Source organism: Ursus arctos, unplaced genomic scaffold (assembly GCF_023065955.2).
Source record: "Ursus arctos isolate Adak ecotype North America unplaced genomic scaffold, UrsArc2.0 scaffold_14, whole genome shotgun sequence".
Taxonomy (NCBI): domain Eukaryota; kingdom Metazoa; phylum Chordata; class Mammalia; order Carnivora; family Ursidae; genus Ursus; species Ursus arctos.
The window spans coordinates 35,314,332-35,336,232 of NW_026622808.1; the positions used below are offsets into that span (position 1 = coordinate 35,314,332).

Below are 21,901 nucleotides of genomic sequence, written 5' to 3' on the forward strand. Positions count from 1 at the left end.
AACTGTACTTTGGCACTTATTATCCCAGTCACATGTGTTCAAATGAGCTTTAATGCTTGTAAGCAAAGCTGGTCTCAGACAGCAACAAGGCTACGACTTAGGCCCTAAGCAATCTGTAAACCCATGAAAAATCACCCTCTCAGCTGCAAAGTTCCTGCTGTGGACAAAGACAGGTGCCTGTAGAGAATGCTTGCTTGCCCTTCACTCCCATGGCCCGGAATCTGGGCAGCACATGCTTAATAATAGAACAGGGTCTTTCTAGAAGGGGTCCCACCTCCTCACCCATCAGAGCGCTGTGATGTTATTCCCCCACAGGGAGCTAAAATGCTGCAGCTGCTGTGTTTTAATGTTTTTAGCTGTTTGAATTCATTTTGTTAATGCGTCCCCGGGCTTTTTAGTCAAGGGCACAGTGCTACAATATCACATATCAAACAAAACAAAACAGGATGCCAACGAGGGAATTCTAACTTTCAAAGTCCCCATGTTCAAGGCCTGATTTCTAAAACCCTCTGGAACCCCGTTAACCAAAATGGGCCATGGAATAGAGCAGGCGATTATGAGATTTGTTAGATCAACGTCAGTTACACTGAAAGTACTGAAAAGCCATGATTCAGATGTGCTCTGGCGAGTGCAACTGCTGAGTTCAGCGACAGTGCATTTGAGAACTTGCCATCACAAAAGGTAGGAGCGACAATGGAAAAGTTATCCTACGCTACTCTTCCTTAAAAAGCAAATACAAAAAAAGCAAAAACAAAAACAGCATCCCAATGAGCCTGCCTTGAACAACACTGTCTTAGACTCCCTGCGAAAAGAGGTCAGACTGCTTGCCTACGAAGACACTCAGGTGGTTTGTATGGACCTCACCAGGCTTAGGGAGATCACGAAGGAGGCACCCGAGAAGTGGTCTACAGGCTTCTCACTGGAGACAGGTCAGACAAGGATATTCAATTCAAGAATAGCCAAATTTGCTATGGCCACCAGAACCAGAGACAACACACACAAGCAAACCACATTCATCATTTTCTTTTCTTTTCTTTAAAAATATGTGACTGGGATACTAACAGAAAATGCAGTTTAATGTAATTAAATAGAAAAGCATTACAGAGTGGGCACAATGAATTGAATAAGGACTTTGTATTCCACTTAGCAGTCATGCACATTAGTGACCAAGAAAGGATTTACAATTCATTGTCAAAAATCCTTTTAAATGGTCAGTCTTTTACGGATGGCTGCAGCAGAACAAGGCAAACTGAAGACTGGAATGAGACGGGAGAATCGACATCACCTGAACGCTAGTTTCGTGTTCTCTCGGGGGTCCCCAGAACAGAATTCAGGGTGTGTTTATGTCTTCTGCTACAGCGCTCTACACCAAGAGCAGCCTGGGGTGGGGATATCGCCGGACCATGCCCACAGCCAGGCTAGAGCTGCTCCCTACCAGTCCCCAGGGTTGGGCCCAGGGCCCACTTCTGGGGCAGAGGGGAGGCATTGCCCATAGGGGAGAGGCGATATAAGGACGACATGGACGACTTCAAACTTTGACTCTGCCATGAGAAAAGCCTAGAGACTGTGGCCTACTCCTCACTGGAGAAAAAAAAAAATGAAGGAATTTCTTAAAGTGGAAAAAAATGGTCTTAGCTCCTGTTTTTACCTGCAACAGGTGTCAACTGCTGATTGAGCATCCCCATTGGTGTTGGTGGTGGCACCACCCCCATGAGAGCCCCCACAGGGGTGCCTGCTCGGGGAGAAGCACTCGGCTGCTGTTGCTGTGCTGCTCGCTCTCTCTCCTGCTGCTCAGCAACTTTAGCTGCCCGCTCTGTAAAGGCATTTCAGATTTTCAATTCTGTTTTTAACCCAGGAATTCAAAATACCATCCATTGCATTCAACAGGACTAGTAAAAACACAGGCAACAGTTCTGTCTCAACGGAAGGAACAGTAGATGACTAGTCTCAACACAGGAGGAGTCGGGCCGATTTCACTTGGTAACCTAGAGTCCAGCTTTCCTATCCCATCTTGAGAACTGGTCTGCAAAGATTTCAAGAATGTTAAGACTGCAACACACATTCAGAAAGCACAGGTTTTATTTAAACACGTCACCAGCGTAACCAACGTGGTTAATCTCACAAGGCACCCTGAAGATGAGAAGCGCTACCATTATTCTAGTATTAATAGCATTACAAATTATTTGTAATTTCAACATGAAGCAATTCCATGGCCCATTATAATTTTTGGCACAATTGTTACTTAACACTACTTTCCTGATTCCTTGCACCCAATTTTACTATGATTTGAGGACTCTTGTCATTAGTGTCATGGGGTTTAGCAGCTGAAGAAAATTAACTCTGTAAGGGAAAAGTAGCTTACTGCCTCCTCCACAAGGTTTCGGGGAAGATAAACACTACTTTCTACATCCTACTGAAGCCAAGAGGTCATGTTTAATAAACCCCAAGGTGGGGGAAAAAAGTACGATACTCCAGGCTACAGTCATTCAAAGCAGGGAATATGTATACACATATGAAGCAATGGACATGTACTGACAGAACCAGGTTTCCTGAAGCTGAGCAGTTCAATACTGACCATAAATCATCCTAAATCAGCAAAAGTTCCAAGAATTCACTCTTATTTCATCCAGAATGCAAGAGGAGTATTTGCTTGTGCCAGTTCTGGGCTGTGGAACACACCCTGCTACACTCCTTACTCCTTTACTCTGTTCTGTCCTGCACGTCCATAGCCAGTAGTCCCCAACGATCACATTCCCAGTCTTTTTGGGAGCTAGCAGCCTGGACCCTTACTAGAAAACTCTACAAGTGTGTATTCCCCAAACTCCCACAATACAGGGCTTATTTTGCTTCACCATTCATAAATAGGAAAGCCTCCTCACTCCTCACATGGGCAAACTGAGGCTGGGAGACAGGTAGTGACTTGTCCAAGGCTACAGAGAGAACCAGCAACATGTGGCCCTGACTCATGATAGCACATTCCACTGCCACACATTGACCCTCCAACGTGGAATTCAAAAGACTACTGCTGGCTGATCTAAGGAGTGGAAAATAGCTCGAGATCCCACGGCTTTAAAGAGAATCAAGAAGCAACAGCTCCAGTCCTCTGTTAGTGTATAAGAATGTGAAAGTCAAGCAAGTCAAAGCTTCCTAGGCTGCGGCAGAGTTGCCTGGATAGGCCAGTCATCACTCACTAGCACTGTCCCAGTTTACAGATCCTCTGTACAATGAGCGTGAGGGACAAAGGCCATTTGAACAACCCATTTCCTTGTGCTAGCAATAAAAAAAACATTGAATGACCTAGACCCCCACATTAAATTCTAGTATTTTCATTACACAAATGACAGTAAAATGGGAGAGCAAAAAAAAAAAAAAAGAAGTTGAAAAAAGAAAAATTCAGATCTATGCATCAGATATTGGACTGGCTACCTGTTGGTTCTTTCTAGGAAGAGCCCAACAGGCTGTGGTGGAAAAGAGAATTGTTAAATGAAGCCAGCCAAACTCCAAACTTTGGGTTTTGAATTCAAACTCAAATTGGATTTTGGTCAAAACAACAAAAGTTCAGATTCTGTGTCTCAGGCAGACACTGCTGAGTCATACACAGCTCATCTCACTCAGTTTTCCCTGAATTTCAGACTCCCCTTGGAATTGGGGAGACTTTCCTAGAAGCCGTCGTTTCTCCCTCTCTTCAGCCCTGCTCCAGTGTTTTTACTTTTACACTGCATCCAGACACATTTGTCTTTCTTGTTCCCGTTCTAAATAACTAGCCACACAGTACAGGCTTCATTTGCCCTAGACTGGGCTTTACACCCATGTGAACTTCATTTCCAACCCTCCTCTAATGGAGTGATAAATTTGGTTTTATCTTTTTTTAAGGTCAGAAATATCAAATCTCTACAAACTTCAAGGTTCTTCCCCCCCCCCCCCCCCCCCCCCCGCTCAAAGCTTGAAGTTCTTATGGAACTGACTGGGGTTTCTTAAAGAGTGTTCTGCAAATTATTTGTTCTTTACGATATTAAAAGGTAGTATATGAATACTTGGTCAAGTTTCAGAAAATGCCAGGTGAAAAAAAAAACAGGTGTTTACTGTAGGTCATAAAGACTTTAATATGGGAATATGCACTGTAAGTTTCCAAGAGTGAAAGTGTCTGGAGTACTTCTCAAACTGCTTTTGCCACAAAGGTTTTTCTGGCTGAACATCTTGTAGGATTAGGATTCTGTAGAAATCTTTGGGGAAGCCTGTCAGGTAATTTTATAATTATCAATCAATTGATATAAATGAAAGGAATAAAATATATATTTTTTTAATTTCTTTGGAAACACCATAAACTTTAATAAAGGAGGCAGCCTTAATTTCTTTATGTTTACTGGGAAAAAATGGATTTAGACCTGGCCAAGAAGAGTAATGGTTGACCAGAGTGGTGAACCACTGAGAGACACCTCTAAACTGGCAAAATGAACCATTACATACAATTCCAAATGGAAAAATATAGCTCCAAAGGCAAGAGTCCTGCCTAAGCTAATGTTCAATACTCATTTCTTTATTAAAGGTATGCTTGACATTAAAAAAAACAAAAACAAAAACAAACCCAAAATCTCTCTCAAGTACTTGTCCCTAAAGGTTAAGAACCACCAAATCCTTAAATGATAGCTCATGGCCCAAAATGATTTAATTACAGAGCAAAAGGAAAATGAAGGCGATTGAGCTTTCTCAGAGACTTCAAGTGCCTTAAAAGTAGCTATGAATGCGGACATAGCACAGGCCAGGACTGGCCTAGGAAACCAAGCGCTTTCAGCCAAGCCTCAGCCTGGAGCTTAAACATGTGGCTTATCAAGAGCCATAATAGATCCTGATTTTGAAAGCCCCCTTTCAGATGAATTTTAACCAAAATTCTCATTTAACATCGTTGTACAATCATTCCCCAGCTCAACACATGTGTATTTACAGGACTCAATGAAAGAAGAGAACCATGCAATTTTTAATAGCAAAATATTTGAGAAATTTTTTGGGAAAAAGAAAAAAAAACAAACCACCCCACCAGGATCAAAGGCCAAGTCAGGGTCAGTGCTTGCTCAGGCAAGACAAGGCTGGCATTTAAACTGCTGGATGGGAGCCATTTGAGACAGTCCCCAACACAAAGTTCATGTACAAGTGGTAAGAACAAGAGAGTAAAACCTGTCTACGCACGTGCATTCCTGAAAACACCCCCTTGCCTAGAAAGCTGAGACAGTTGCGCCTAGACTCTATTTACCTTCATATTCTGCTTTCTTGGCTGTCTCGAGGTTTCTCCACTCTGTCCCCACCAGTCGGCTGAGTTCCCCAAAAGAGTAGTCTGGATGCTGGGCCTTAATCACAGCTCTCATCTCACTGCTGAACAGGATGTAGCCACTCATGTTGATTTTCCGTTTGGAGCCTTCCTTCTTTGCACTGCCTTTGGCAGACTTTGGGGTAGACTGTAAGACAGAAAGCTCTTATAGCGCATCAGAACATTGCATCTGGTTAACTGCTCAAGATTTCTGGAAGCCAGGAACATGTGATTCAATAGTTAATGTTCTGCAGACACATTTAATTTATAGCTGGCCATTTCCTTGGTCAAAAGAGTTCTTCCTTGCCGCTTACCATATAAGAAATAAATGAACGTTTCACTGAATTCCATGACTATAATCTGTATTGGTGACCTCACAATTATGTCTTGGAAAAATTCTGAATGAGAAAAAAATACCAAAAGGGATCACCTCCACCCAGATGAAGGTCTACAGGAGGAGAGACTGAAAAGATATGGGCAGTAAAAGCTACAGTAACAGGGCGACGCCACTCCTCATTGCTCTCCTTTGACACAGGACAGGGAGAGTTTTCCAACTAAACGTGCCATTAAAAACAGCTATCTATATACATTTAAAAAGACATGAAATTTAAAATTCTTAGTGGCATCAAGAAAGAAAAAAAAATCTTTTCCTTTCTGCAGAATTCCAGGCTGAAGCTCATATATGTGGGGGCTGGATGTCTCCTTCCCTTGGCTTGAGTGTGCAATGAACCAAAGCTGAGAATAAGACAAGTAACAGGAACCTGTCACCGTCACCTGTGGGGGTGTGTAGGGCATGAGATCCAGCTCACTGGCCAAGGGGGTCTGAAGTTGAGGTAGAGAAGGAGGCTCAATGACCTCACTATCCTCTTCTCCCATCTCTTCGATATCATCATCTCCACCTTCTAACTCAGCAAATTTAGCTTCTAGCAACTGGATCTTCTTTTCCAACAAAGGTGAGGGCTCTTTCTGAGGAACAATCGGTTTTCTGAAAGAAGTGAAATAAAATAAATAAATAAAATCACAAAAACTACTCCAGGATTGATTAGAAAGAAATGCTCTGCCTTAATATTTAGAAAAGACCTTCCTGGGGCGCTTGGGTGGCTCAGTCGGTTAAGCGCCCGACTCTTGGTTTTGGATCAGGTCAGGGAATCGAGCCCTGTGTTGGGCTTTGTGCTCAGCACAGAGTCTGCTTGTCCCTCTCCCTCTGCTCCTCCACCGCCCCCCACAATAGGTAAATAAAAAAACCTTAAAAAGAAAAAAGACTTCTGCAATCTGTAATGTATACTCTAAATCAGCAAAGGAAAGAGCGTAAGTGTGTATTTACAAAGTCACATGTACTTATGGATGTTTGTTTTTAAAGGATGGTGCTGAATACCCACAAAAGTACTGGGTCCAAAGTTTGGATCTAGTTGCCCATATAATAGTGAAAAGAATTTTCATGCTGTGGAACTAGGCAATCTTCTAATAGACAGGATATAAATCAGAACCAAGGATTTCTGCTTCCATAATTACTGGAGTCTACATCAAGGCCAGTTGCCACATCTCAGCAGATTATGAAGATTTTCCTTTAATTTTTAGCTGAATTAATATTTTCTATTTGAAATATACACTGCTCTAGTTTAAGACCTAATAAGAAAAACAAACAAAAAACCACATGGTCTACACTATTTTGATATCAGTTTTCCTATTAAGAGCTGAAGTGCTCTTTCTTCTTAGTTTTTCAAACTTTACCTGAAGTAATAAATCTCATCATCTACTACTTTAGCAGAGAGTGAAAACCTCTTCAGTCCCTTGAATTTCTTCATCTGTTTGTCACTCTCGTTGTAGCGGCTCTCACAAAGCAGAATGTCATTTTCTGGTATTTCAGTTGGTCTGCAGGAGAGGAAGTCCTTGAATGACAACACAGCACACTTTCCTGAAAGACAAATTGGAGGGAAATTAAAGGAGTAAATTGTGGCCATAGCTAACAATTATTTTAAGTAATAATAATAATAATCGTCATTATTATTTAAAGATTTTATTTATTTATTTGACAGAGAGAGACACAGCCAGCGAGAGAGAGGGAACACAAGCGGGGGAGTGGGAGAGGAAGAAGCAGGCTCCTAGCAGAGGAGCCCGACGCAGGGCTCGATCCCAGAACTCCGGAATCACACCCTGAGCTGAAGGCAGATGCTTAACGACTGAGACACCCAGGTGCCCCTAAATTTTTATTATTTTTCAATGAATACATTCACATGATTCAAAAGCCTGATTTAAAAGGTTAGGCGTGCAAATCAATAGATTAAAAAGGATAGGCGTGCAAATCAATAGATTAATTAAAAGTCTAGATATGAATCTACACAATTGGGTTTTTATAAGCGATGGATTTTTGACAAGGGTGCTAAGACAATTTGATGGGGGGAAAAGAGTCTCTTTAACAGATAGTGCTGGGACAGGTGAATTTCTACATGCAAAAGAATGGAGTTGGAATTCTACCTCACATCGTATACAAAATGTAACTCAAAATGGATCAAAGACCCAAACATAAAGAGGTGTAACTATAAAACCCTTAGAAGAAAACACAGGTGTTAATCTTTATGACCTTCTATTAGGCAATGGTTTCACAGATGTGATGTCAAAATCACAAGCATTCAAATAAAATAAACTGGACTTCATCAAAATGAAACACTTTTGTGCTTCAAAGCCCACTCTCAAGAAAGTGAAACGGCAACCTATAGAAGAAATGTGTAAATCATATCTGTTAAAAGTCTGGTATCCAGAACATACAAAGAACTCCTATAGCTCATCAATAACCAAACAACCCAATTATAAAACAGTCAAAGGATCTGAACAGATATTTCCCCCAAAGAAGACATACAAACGGACAAAAAGCACATGAAAAAATGCTTAACATCATTAATTGTTAGGGAAATGCAAATTGAAACCATAATGAGATACCAGTTCACACCCATTAGGATGGCTATTACGTTAAAAAATAAACCAGAAAACAGCAAGTGTGGACAAGGATGTGGAGAAATTGGAACCTTTATACATTGCTGGTAGGAATGTAAAATACTGTAACTGCTATGGACAACAGCTTGGCAGTTTCTCAGAAAGTTAAACAGATTGCTATATAATCCAGAAATTCTACCTCTAGGTAAATATCCAAAAGAACTGAAAATAGGAACTCAATTAGACACCGTATACTATCGTTCATAGCAGCAATACCCACAACACTCGAAAGGTAGAAACCACCCAAATGGCCACCAACAATGAAAAAACAAAATGTTACACATACATACAGTGGAATATCACTCAGCTTTAAGAGGGAATAAAATTCTGATACATGCTACACCCTGGATGAACCTTGAGAACATTATGTTAAAGTGAAATAAACCAGACACAAAAGGACAAATATCACATGATTTCACTTATATGAGTTACCTAGAACAGGCAAAATTCAGAGAGACAGAAGGCAGAACAGGTATTACCGGGGCTGGGAGAAATGGGTAGTTACTGCGTGTTGGGCACAGAGTTTCTATCTGGAAGATGAAAAATTCTAGAAACGAATAGTGGTGATGGTTGCACAATATTGTCAAGAGACTTAGCGTCACTCAATTGTACACTTACAAATGGTTAAAATGCTGCATTTTGTGCTCTGTATTTTACAATAAAAAATGGTAGCATATCATTTACACTGTTTTACACCTAAATTTTGTTGTAAAATAATGTATCTTGAGGATCACTGCTGGTATTAACATACTGTATTTATTGAAACTAGTTCCCTATTGATGGATATTTAGGTTGTTTCTAATTTTTTGCTCTTCCACTGAAACAAAACAATGCTGCTATAAAGCAATTTAAGACATCTATCAATTTGCATACGTGTGAGTCTGAGGTATAAATTTCTAGAGGTATAAAAGCTGCGTCAAGGGTATGTACACTTTAATTTTTATTATAGGTATAAACAAATTATCTTCCACAGAGGTTGTGTTCATTCAGGAATCTATCACAATGCAGGTAAATTCCACTTCTCTATGTTCTTGTCAACCAGTAATATCGGAATTTTTGACAATTTGATAGGTAATTAAAAAAAAGAAAAAGAGCATCTGGGTACTTTCAACTTGTATCTCTCTCTAATGGCTGAGGTCAGGCATATTTTCTTTTTTTTTTTTTTAAAAGATTTTATTTATTTATGTGACAAAGAGACGGCCAGCAAGAGAGGGAACACAGCAGGGGAGTGGGAGAGGAAGAAGAAGGCTCCCAGCAGAGGAGCCCGATGTGGGACTCGATCCCGGAACGCCGGGATCACGCCTGAGCCGAAGGCAGACACTCAACGACTGCGCTACCCAGGCGCCCCATCATTTAAGAACCACTAGTAACTCCTGTCTGCTTACCCTTTGCCTATTTTTCTGTTCGGTATCGATCTTTTCTAATTGCTTTATAGAAGCTCTTCATATATGAAGGAAATGTGATCTATGACATACATTGCAAATATTTTCCCAAAGTTGTCATTTATCTTTGTTTCTGCCAAATGTTTAAAATGTTTATGCAAACATTTTCAACTTTTACGCAGTCGAATGTATCTTTTTCTGTGTGGGTTCTGGGTTTTATGTCGAACGAAGGTTATCAAAACTTCTTTCTCATCATTTCTTTTGGTATCTTTGCGGTTTCATTTTATGTTTATTTAAATCCGTAATTTATCTGAGAATTTATTCTGAAGTTGATGTGAGGGATGAACACAATTTAATTTTTTTCCAAATGTGTATGCTGTTTCCAAATCCACTTAGAGGAAAATCCATCTTTTCCCACTTATCTGGGATGCCACCTTTATCATAAATTAGTTTATACTTGGGTTTACCGCTAAACTTTCTATTCTATTCAAATAATCTGTTTACTGGTACATCATATAAATAATTTTAATTATTTTTTAAAATTAATTAATTTATATAAAGTAGGCTCCATACCCAACGTGGGGCTTGAACTCATGACCCTGAGATCAAGAGTCCCATACTCTATCGACTGAACCGGCCAGGCACCCCAAATAATTTTAATTATTATGAAGTTATAATGTTTTAATGGTAAGGACAGGCTCTCACCCCCCACTATGCTTTTCAGAATTTTCCTGATTTTTATTTCTCTTTGACATTAAGTCCCAACTTCCTCACAAGAAAATTCCCATTGGCACATCTTGTAGGATCACATTAAAGATTAACTTAGGGAGAATGAAATCTCTATGATGTTGAGACTTCTTATTCAAGTACACAGTGTACTTTCCAATTTGTTCAAGCATTCCTTTTTAAATGCATTAAGAGTGAGAACTCCTGGGTGGCTCAGTAGGTTAAGCGTCTGCCTTCAGCTCAGGTTGTGATGCCAGGGTCTTGGGATCTAGTCCCACATCGGGCTCCTTGCTCAGCGGGAAGCCTGCTTTTCCCTCTCCCTCTGCTTGCCGCTCCCCCTGCTTGTGCTCTCTCTTTCTCTCCAACAATTAAATAAATAAAAATCTTAAAAAAAATGCATTAAGAGTAGCATTTAAAAACTTTCTTTATACAGATGGGGCACATATCTTGTTAAATTTATTCCAAGGTATTTTATCTTTTTATTATTACTGAATTTTTTAAAAGTGCTATTTATTTAAGTGATCTCTATACCCAACATGGGGCTCAAACTCAAGACCCCAAGGTCAAGAGTCAGATGTTTTACTAACTGAGCCAGCCAGGCGCCCCTATTATTGAATCTCTCAAGGCAGTTGCTCTGTTATCCATGTTGTACTCAACCATCTTACTTCTCTTCTTGTGTGAAGTGATTCCTAGCTGATCCTCCTCAATTATCCCATCCTTAATTTCCTCAGTGCAGATTTTGTTTCTTACTTTTAACTATGCTGACTAGTACTGCCACAACATGGTTAAATAAGAGTGACACGGACACCCCTTATTTTTGCTCTTGACCTTAACAGGAGTGTTCGTAGCTAATAACTTATTAAACATTTACATGCAAAACACCTAAAACATATAAAAACAGGTCGGAAACATTTCAGAAGCTTAAAATAGCTGTAATTACTATCACGGCCTTAGATTTACACACAAGCACTTGACCTACACAATTCAGAGAAGGCAGAGTTATCATTTTCTGTAATTCACAGAAGGAAAAATAGATTTGGAAAAGGGAAAAATTATGCTCATAGCTACAGAGTAATGCTGACTAGTAGCCCTGGAATGGATGTGGCCTCTCTGTGTCCTGACCTGGGGTTCCTACCAGGCCCTCACAAGACATGGAGAAGATTAAAGCTCAGGAAGGTTCATTTAATAAAGCATACAAAATTAATAAAAACCTGCTAGACGCTGACTGGAACTATAATGAATTGATATATGAAATATGGGGAGAAGTGACTTCTTTAGAATACTGAGTCTTCCAGCTATAAACACAATGAATCACTTCATTTATTTATTTAGGTCTTCTTTAATTCCTTTCAATCATTTTCTCATAGGGTTTTTTTTGTTTTTTTTTTTTCCTAAGTAGGCTCCACCCCCAGTGTGGAGCCCAACATGGGGCTTGAACTCATGACCCTGAGATCAAGACTTGAGCTGAGATCAAGAGTCGGACACTTAATGGACTGAGCCATTCAGGTGCCCCGACTCACAGGGTTTTTTGGTGTGTGTGTGTGTTAGGAGTCTTATACATCTTTTTAAAAGATTTATTCCTAGGTATTTAATGTAAGTGGCATGTTTTGAAAATTCAACTTTCTATTTTTTTCCCTAAGATTTTATTTATCTATTTTAGAGAGAGAGAGCATGAGAGCAGGGGCAGGGGGAGAGGGAGAAGGAGAAAGAGAATCTCAAGCAGACTCTGTACTGAGCACAGAGCCCGACGTGGAGCTTGATCTCACCACCCTGAGATCATGACCTGAGCCGAAACCAAGAGTTGGTCACTCGACCAACTGAGCCACCCAGGCGCCCCTAAAATTCAACTTTCTAACTGCTCTTTGATGATAAATAAAAATATAGATGATCTTGATATTTCCATTTATTAATTCTAATAGTTTATCCAAATACCTTTTGGATTTTATATGTACCTAACCATGTCTTTGCAAAACCTGATCCTTTTTATTTTTCCTTTCTAATCTTTAAAAGCCTTTTATTCTGGAGGGACGCCTGGATGGCTCACTCAGTTGAATGGCCGACTATTGATTTCTGCTCAGGTCATGATCTTGGGATCCTGGGATCGATCCCCGTGTCAGGTTCCATGCTCAGCAGAGAGTCTCCTTGAGATTCTCTCTCTCCCTCTCCCTTTGCCCCTCCCCCTGCTCATGCTCACTCTCTCTAAAATAAATAAATAAAATCTTATAAAAAAAATAAAAGCCTTTTATTCTGGAGCACCTGGATGGCTCTGTTGGTTGGGCGTTTGACTCTTGATTTCTGCTTGGGTCATGAACTCAGGGTCGTGGGCTCCTTCCTCACCAGGGAGTCTGCTGGAGATTCTCTCTTTCCACCTTCCTCTGTCTCCTCCCCCCTCCCCGCCCATTCTCGCTCTAATAAATAAATCCTTGGGGTGCCTGGGTGGCTCAGTCAGCTAAGCGTCTGCCTTTGGCTCAGGTCATGATCCCAGAGTTCTGGGATCAAGCCCCACGTCGGGCTCCTGGCTCAGTGGGGAGCCTGCTTCTCCTTCTCCCTCTGCCCACCCTCCTGTGCTTTCTCTCACTCTCTCTCTTGCTCACTCTCGCTCTCTCTCAGGTAAATAAATCTTTTTTTTTTTTTAATATATTTTTAGAAAAGATCTTATTTATTGGAGAGAGAGAGAGAGAGAGAGAGAGAGAGAGAGAGAATGGCTTCCTAAGAGACTAATGCAAAGGGTTTGCCTTTATTTCACCTAACCTGGAATCCTCTCATGGCAGAGAAGTGGCTATGGTACTTCTGTTGAAAACACCTGCCCAAAGGCAAATGAACCAGATGGTGTCAGTTGGAACAAAGGTTATCAGTTGGGGCAAACAGTACAAACGTGAAAAAACCTGGCAGAAAAGCTGGGCAGTGAGATGCTTTGGGGAATAAGAGTTTTGAAAAGTTTCCACACATCCCAGGGAATCTAGAAAGCCATGCACATGCCATGCAGGGTACATGCTCAGAAAAGACCCGAAGCCCTAAACTCTCACTTCTGGCTGACTGTCAAGCCCTGTGCAAGCAGGAAGTGAAGTGAAGGCATAGGCAGAGTTGTAAACTTCAGGCTGAGTGATGAAAGTGTGTTCCAACACAGACACAGCCTTGAGCTGCAGAGACTGGGAATTTTTTTTTTTTATCCAAGCATTTAAGAAAATCTCTATTAAGGGGCGCCTGGGTGGCTCAGTCGTTAAGCGTCTGCCTTCGGCTCAGGGCGTGATCCCAGCGTTCTGGGATCGAGCCCCGCATCAGGCTCCTCCGCTGGGAGCCTGCTTCTTCCTCTCCCACTCCCCCTGCTTGTGTTCCTCTCTTGCTGGCTGTCTCTCTCTGTCAAATAAATAAATAAAATCTTTAAAAAAAAAAAAAAAAAAAGAAAATCTCTATTAAATCAGTAGCTGACCACTAAGCTAACAGAACAGAGACTTCAGTGACCACACACAAGAGCAAACAGTTTAAAAAACTAGTTTAGAAAAGTCATTAAATGAGCAACTATGACCCGCAATAAGCAATAGCAATAAAGCCTGAGGAAAGGGGAGAATCCAATTTCCAGGATATCACATTATGATATTCAAAATATCCGGTTTTCATAAAAAATTATGAGGCCATGCAAAGAAATAAGAAAGTATGGCCCATTCACAGGATAAAAAGAAATGAACAGAAACCATCCCAGAGAAAGCCCAGACACGACCTATGAGATAAACACTTTACATCAACGGTCTTAAATATGCTCAGAGAGCTAGAGCAAACCACAGACAAAGAACTAAAGGAAATCAGAATGCTGACTCACTAAACAGAGATTATTAAGAATGAGTCAGGAACTGGGAAGCCTAAATAGAAATGCTGGAGCTGAGGGGCGCCTGGGTGGCTCAGTCAGTTAAGCATCTGCCTTCGGCTCAGGTCATGATCCCAGGGTTCTGGGGTCGAGCCCTGCATCAGGCTCCCGGCTCAGTGGGGAGTCTGCTTCTCCCTCTCCCTCTGCCCCTCCCCCCATGCTTGTGTGAGCTCACTCTCTCTCTCTCTCTCAAATGAATAAAATCTTGTAGAAAAACAAAGAAAGAAAGAAAAACTGCTGAAGCCGAAAAGTTTAACAGCTGAAATGAAAAATTCATTAGAAGATTTGAACAGCCACAAGAATCTGTGAACTCGAAGACAAGCCAACTGAAATGATCAGTCTGAGGAATAGAAAGAAGAAAGAAGAAAGAAACATGAGCAGTCTACAAGACCTGTGATACACCATTAAGCACACCAACGTAGGCCTAATGGGAATCTCAGATGGAAGGCATGACAGAAAAAACGGTCAATGGAGATTTCTATATAGAGCAAAAGTACCCTTCAAAAACAGAGGAATCAAGACACTTCTAGATAAACAAAAGACAGGGGAGTTTGTTGTTAGTCGACCTGTTCTACAAGAAATATTAAAGGGAGTCCTTCAGGCCAAAATGAAAGGACATCAGATAATGATGTAAAGCCATACAAAGAAATAAAAAACACCAATAAAGGTAACCACATACGTAAAATAAAAGCCAATATTGTATTTCCAGTTTCTAATTATCATTTTTTTCCCTCCTATATGATTTTAAAGACAAATGCATAAAGCGATAATTAGAAATTCATGTCAATGGGCACACATAGTATAAAGATATGATTTCTGACAATAACACAATAGGGGAGGGATGGTGCTGTAGAGGAGCAGAGTTTAATATATGACAGAAGCTAAGGCAGGGCACCTGGGTAGCTCAGTTGGTTGAGTGACTGCCTTAGACTCCGGTCATGATCCTGGAATCCCAGGACTGAGTCCCACATCAGGCTCTCTGTTCAGAGTCTGCTTCTCCCTCTGACCCTCCTCCCCCCGCTTTTGTTCCCTCTCTCTAATAAATAAATGAAATCTAAAAAAAAAAAAAAAAAAAAAAAAAAAAGCAGGATATACTAATACTAATCACTAATGCTAATACTAATCAATACTAAGGCAGTATTGATTCAAACTAGATTGCCACAAATTTAAGATGTAATTCTCAGGGTAACCACTAAGAAAAAAAAGCAATAAATGATATGGTTACCCTAACAAAGGAGACTTCAGTCTCACCTTTGCTATGCTCCCTTTGAGTCTTCTGGCTGGGTTAGCCTAGGGAGTAAGGCCTTAGGGTACTTCTTTAGTCTGGATCATGAGTTAAAAGGAAGATAGTCTCTGCTGCAGAAACTTAAGAAGGACTTAATAACCTCACTGGCCTTTGCTCCCTTTCCCCAGGGTGCACCATGTTATGAAGAGGAAACGTGTTAAACTACCAGCCATTGAGACATTTTTACCATATCCAATCCTGAAAAAATTCAAAGCACCAAAACAATGTAGGTAAACTTAGTGATCAAATAAAGTCTAAGTGTAAGACACTTATTTCCTCTTGGCCATAAGCATGACGGCTGCTTCTTTATAACCATGTGTAATCGTTATAAAGCTTGTACCTAGTAACCTTTTGGAAAACTATTCCAAAAGATGGGAAAAGTAGCTGGTTTGCAAGTAAGCTGCAGCACTAATTCAGGGCAAGAAGAAATACAACAGCTGAAAACAATGACAGTCTGTGATGCATATAACTACATCTGAGAAGCAGAGTGCAGGTGAACACACAGTAGGATGACTAACAGAAACTGTAACATGAGCCTTGCATATTTCTGGATGAGGACAATAACATTACTAGGGTTAAGAGTCCAAAGGAGACTCTAGAAGTCTTTTAACTCCTCCCCCTGCTTCCTACCTTATTCTTACATATTCTCCAACCTCCAGCCACAGTGATTCCTCCAGTGCATATGCTGGCTCACACTGCCTCTCTACTCACAACCAGGACTTCCTATCCGCTCCAAACTCAATCTCAGCACAGGCTAGTAGACCTACGTGACTGTGTGCCCCGCCACACCCTCCTGCTCTGCCCCAGCCACCAGCTTTCTTCTTGTGTCTCAAACATGCCCAGATACTATGCCTTAAGGGCTTTGCATTTCACATTTGCTGTGGTTCAGTTCCTGATCACCTCAATAAAGTGAGTATCACAATAAAGCAAGTCAAATGATTTTTTGGTTTCCCATTGTATATAAAAGTTATGTTTACATTATACTGTAGTCCATTAATTGTGCAATAGCATCATGTCTAAAAAAATGTACACACTATAATCAAAAAACACTTTATTGCTAAAAAATTCTAACAATCATCTGAGCTTTCAGTGAGCTGTACTTTTTAAGTGAACTCTACATCCAACTGAGGCCTGAACTCAAAACCCTAAGATCAAGAGTCACATGCTCTACTGACTGAGCCGGCCAGGTGTCCCCAACTTTTCGCTGGTGGAGGGTCCTGTCTGGATGATGGTGGCTGCTCACTGACCAGGATGGTGGTTGCTCAAGGTTGGAGTGGCTGTGGCAATTTCTTAAAATAAGACAACAGTGAAGTTTGCAAGATTGATCGACTCTTCCTTTCACAAATGATTTCTCTGTAGCATGTGACGCTGTTTGGATAGCATTTTACCCATAGTTGAACTTCTTTTCAAACTTGGAAGTCAATCCTCTCAAATCCTGCTGATGTTTAACAACTAATTCACGTGATATTCGGAATCCTTTGCTGTCATTTTAACAATCTTCACAGCAATTTTACCATGAGTAGATTCCTTATCAAGAAACCACTGTCTTTGCTCATCCATAAAAAGCAGTTCCTCATGCATTAAGGTTATCATGAGATTGCAGCATCTCAAATGTAATAGTAATAAAGTCTGAAATATTGTGAGAATGACCAAAATGTGACACAGAGACACAGAGACATGAAATGAGCAAATGGCACCAACAGACTTGCTTGACACAGGGTTGCCACAAACCTTCAATTTGTTAAAAAACAGCATGTGTGAAGTGCAATAAAGCAAAACGCAATACAATGAGGCGTGCCTGTATTCGGATGGTTTTCTTCCTGCCTTACGGGCTCTGCTAACGTCACCTACCAGAAAGGCTTTTGGTAACCACATTACCTAACACAAGACCTCCCCTCAACATCACTCTCTATCCTCTTCCTCTGCCTTGTTCTCATTCATAGCTCCAATTACTACCTGATGTCCTATAGACTTATTTACTGACTCCCCAACCTCTGCCCCATTGTTAGGTCTCTAAGAGAGCAGAGACTCTGCTTTGTTGATCGCTGTATACCTAGCACCCAAAACAGTGCCTAACACAGGAGTATTCAATCAACTGTTGTAGAATGGATGTGATTAAATGAAAAGGCATAAATACATACCCAGAATACATGTCATGGGGCAGGTTTCTTCCAGATTACTCAGAAACACTTCTTTTTTGTAGAACATTTTTGTGGGTTCATGTTCCGTCTCTTCTGGGTGAATGAAGATGGGGCCATAAAAATATGCGGCTCCATCTCGGACCCATACCTTTTCAATTCTTGGGGGGAAAATGGAGAAATTCCATTAAAACAGAATTCTGATCGATTTCATTCTTGAAGGATTAAACTATCAAAAATTCTCTTAACCAAAAACTTAATGATATTTACTATTTAGAGGAGTTTTGTTGACTATTTTGGTAATAAGACAATTTTCTTGACTTTTCCCCCCTCTAAGACATTTGGAAAGGGAGATGGGACACCAGCTATTCATCTGAGGGAAAAAACACACAATACCAAGGCATATGACTAATAATTTCAGTTAATCTCCAGGTTTTTTCCTGAAATGCTCTTGATGAAAACAAAACTAAGCATCTGTCAATGGACTCATCAGCCGAATAAATACACAAACCATCCATATTCGGGGTCAGCTCACATGAGTCACGGACACTCCTTTAAGGCAGTGGTTCCTGACCTTTTTGAGTGTCAAGGTGTAACAGCCCTTCACCCTTTGAGAATCTGATGAAAGCCAGATACTATCTCCCTAGACAAAAATAAAAATTCACACCTGACTGCTGTGTTAGGTATTATACCATTCCTCACAACCACCCCCAGCAAGTTGGGCTTATTAATGTCCCCATTATCTTATGGTTCCTGACATGAAGCAACATCCTCATCTCAGTTCATGGTAACTCCACCCTTTCAGCTCCTCAGGCCAACACACAGAAGTCACCCTCGACTTCTTTCTCTCTCTGGACCCCACATCCCATTTATCAGGAATCCTATTAACTCAACCTTTCACAGCAGGATCTGACTACTGGCCTGAGCCACCCATCATTGTTGCCTGGATTATTGCAACAGCTTCCCAGAAGATCTCCTTGCTTCTCTTTGACCCTTTAAGTCTATTCTCAACAACCAGTAGGCAGAGCAATCCTGCTAAGAACTAATTCAGATATCACATCTATGCTTAAAAGAATCCAGTGGGGGCATCTGGGTGGCTCAGCCAGTTAAGCGTCTGCCTTTGGCTCAGGTCATGATCCCAGGGTCCTGGGATTGAGCCCCGTGTCGGGCTCCCTGCTCATCAGGGAGTCTGCTTCTCTCTCTGCTTCTCGCCCACTCATGCTTTTTCTCTCAAATAAAAAGGTCCCATGGATCTTTGTTCCAGTGGAACAATATTAATAAAAATTAAAATCTTGTATGTATACACACACACACACACACACACACACACACACACACATCAATCAATCCAGTGATCCAATGGTACTCCTTTTAATTCAGGAAAAGCCCAAGTGCCGAAAATGGTCTCTGAGGTCCACAAGAGTGGCACTGTACGCTGTGGCCCTCATCTCCTATCTAACTCCATGTACTGCTCACTCCCCCGGCAACAAACTCTCCAGATCTGGACAGGCCAGGCACATTTCTCTCTCAGTCTTCATACTGGCTGTTCTCGATTCCTGGAAAGCTTTCCCCCTGAATATTCACATTACTCACTCCCTCAGTTTCTTCAAATGTTAGCTCAGCTCTCAGCTCTCAGTGGGGACTAAATACACCACCCTATTTAAACTTCTGCACCTCTTTACTTTGACCATGGCACTCCTGATTCCCCACACTCCAATCTATTTTTTTTCACAGCACATACCATGACCTAAAGGTCTGTACCCTTTACTTATTCGCAATGTTTATTGTTTGTCTTCCCACTGGAACAAAGATCTATGGGACTAAGGATATTTGTCTGTTTTAGTCTCTAATGCATCCTCACAGCCTGGCAAATACTAGGTTTGTAATAAATGATTACTGAATGAAGAAAAAATGGAATGAGGAAACTGGAGCTCAGTGAAGTCAATCACTTGCCTACGGACATGCACCTAGCAGGGCTAGAACTCACACCAAGACCCACCACTCTTAACCTGTCTCCTTCATTGCTGTTTTACGCCGTGCAACCACACTTCCATTCATTTACTTGTTCAACAAATATCTGAGCCCTTACCATGATTCATGCACTGTGCTTGGAGCAGGGGATACAAAAGTGAGCGAAAGGACAGGGCCCCTACTCTCAGGGCATTTGCAGTCCGGTATGGAAAGCCAACAGTAAAATACCTGATACGTGCTCTGAGAGTAACAGGGAGACCTAATCCAGTCTGCAGGGGACAGGAAAGGCTTTCTTAAGGAAGTGCAATCTCAAATTTAAGCTAAAGGAAGGTAGGCAGGGAGATTTCTGGGTTGAGAATTCAGTAAATGGTAGGAGAAGAAAAGAAAAGTTCATTAGTAGGATTTAAAGGAAATGTGGCTAGAGACAAAAGCAGGGCAAGTGTGTGTGAGGAAGCTGGGGAAGTTACAGGATTGTGGGGGGGGGGATGATGATGACTTTTGATTTCATCCTAAAGAGTGATGAATTTCTACCCACTCCAAATCTCTTAGACCCAACTGCATCCTCCCTGCTTCAGTAACACCCACCTGCCCACGCGAGGGCGCACCAGGCCATGGGATTTGATGAAGACACAGTCGCCAACCTTTAGCCACATGTCATTATAACGGAGCTGCTCAAAGTAGTGGCAACCTGGTTCACCATTTGACATTTCCACAGGGACATCTTCTTTCTCCTGTGGTAAAGGAAACTGGTTGAAGATGGGCAGCTGACAATCAAGGAGTAGACAGAGGAGGTAAGAAAGGAAAGCTGACTTTCTTCATATTAAGTTAAAAGAAAAAAATAACCATAAGCAAGAGTTTTGATGAAGATCGGAAACCAAGGTTGGGATACTGAAACCAAACTAAGGTCTTATTAAATATTGCATTTATTTTAAATTTCTACTTAAGTTTCATAAAATGTTACTCCAAGGTGCTTTTTATCCCTCTTGCCCCCTCCCCCTCATTCCCATAGACTTTGGGGGTGGGGAGCACCGCAGGGGACAGACATATCAGCATGCAGGAGCAGCCTCACCCACACACTGCTATGGACGATAAAGAGCAAATTTTACACAAGCTTCCTCTTCAATGCATTTACTGAGCTCTCAATTTTTTAAAAAAGATTTTATTTTTATTAATTTTTATTTTTTTAAGATTTTATTCATTTATTTGACCGAGAGAGAGGGAGAGAGAGAGAAAGAGAGAGTGAGCGAGCACAAGCAGGGGGAGCTGCAGGCAGAGGGAGAGGGAGAAGCAGGCTCCCCACCAAGCAGAGAGCCTGACATAGGACCCGATCCCAGGACCCCAAGACCATGACCTGAGCCGAAGGCAGACGCTTAAGCGACTGAGCCACCCAGGCACCCCTGAGCTCTCAATTTCTTAACATTAACAACTGATGGTTTTAAATTATTTTAGAAAAATAAAAATAAAATTGCTATCATTTTGATTTATTCTGGAATGGAAAGGAATAGTATACCTTTGTAACATCAACACATACACTCTGTTTCTGAATAAATTACAAGGTCTGTCACCTACTGGCTGCTCTGACACTGGGCAAATTACTTGACCTCTTAGGTCATCTGTGAAATGAAGGCAGTGCACCCATCAGATGGGGCTGTTAGGAAGCTCCAATGACACGCTCCACAGTTAAGCACACAGAACGATGCCTGACTTACGAAAGCAGTTGAACACTCATTCATTATTGTTTTATAGTTTTGGCAAAAAAAAAGAAAAAGAGAAGGGGGCCTGGGTGGCTCAGTCGATTCTGCCTGCTCAGCGGGGAGTCTGTTTCTCCCTCTGCCTCTGCCCCCCCCCCTTCCTGTGCATGCTTGCTCTCAAATAAATAAAATCTTAAAAGAAAAAAAAAAAAAGGAAAGGAAAATAAGGCCGTTCTGATCTGATGCAGACAGTGGGCGCAGCATGTGGTTAAGTTTTAAACATATTTACTCCAAAACATATAAAAGCTGAGGAAACTCCAGACCCCAACATTTTCTATTGCATCTCCCTGAGAATATCTGAAACTTCAAACTTGAAAAGAAGAAAAATCTTCAGAAGGGCCAAACAATTTGTTCTGATTTATGACCTCAAATGTGATATATAAATGGTCTTCCTGGAAAATCCTTAAGGATGAGCAAGGTTATACATATAATGGGTGAGGGGAACCTGCAGGAATGGGAGCTATGAAGTAGCCCCTGAAATTAAGAATAACTT

The 21,901-nt window shown here is 41.2% G+C and overlaps 1 protein-coding gene across 25 annotated transcripts in view; it reads right to left on the reverse strand.

Annotated features, from left to right (window-relative positions):
* The window catches only part of PBRM1 (polybromo 1), a 116,013-nt gene that overhangs the window by 9,992 nt on the left and 84,120 nt on the right, over positions 1-21,901 (reverse strand). For 14 of the 25 annotated variants that reach the window (XM_026500994.4, XM_026500992.4, XM_044384894.3 and 11 more), the window contains 6 exons: positions 20,243-20,388; positions 17,690-17,847; positions 7,034-7,217; positions 6,077-6,287; positions 5,249-5,450; positions 1,649-1,813 (listed from right to left, as the gene is read on the reverse strand). In XM_026500994.4, the coding sequence (XP_026356779.1) occupies positions 1,649-1,813; positions 5,249-5,450; positions 6,077-6,287; positions 7,034-7,217; positions 17,690-17,847; positions 20,243-20,388 (1,066 nt within the window). The remainder of the gene's footprint in view (positions 1-1,648; positions 1,814-5,248; positions 5,451-6,076; positions 6,288-7,033; positions 7,218-17,689; positions 17,848-20,242; positions 20,389-21,901) is intronic. The other 11 variants (XM_057311768.1, XM_057311775.1, XM_057311772.1 and 8 more) reach the window with 1 other exon arrangement.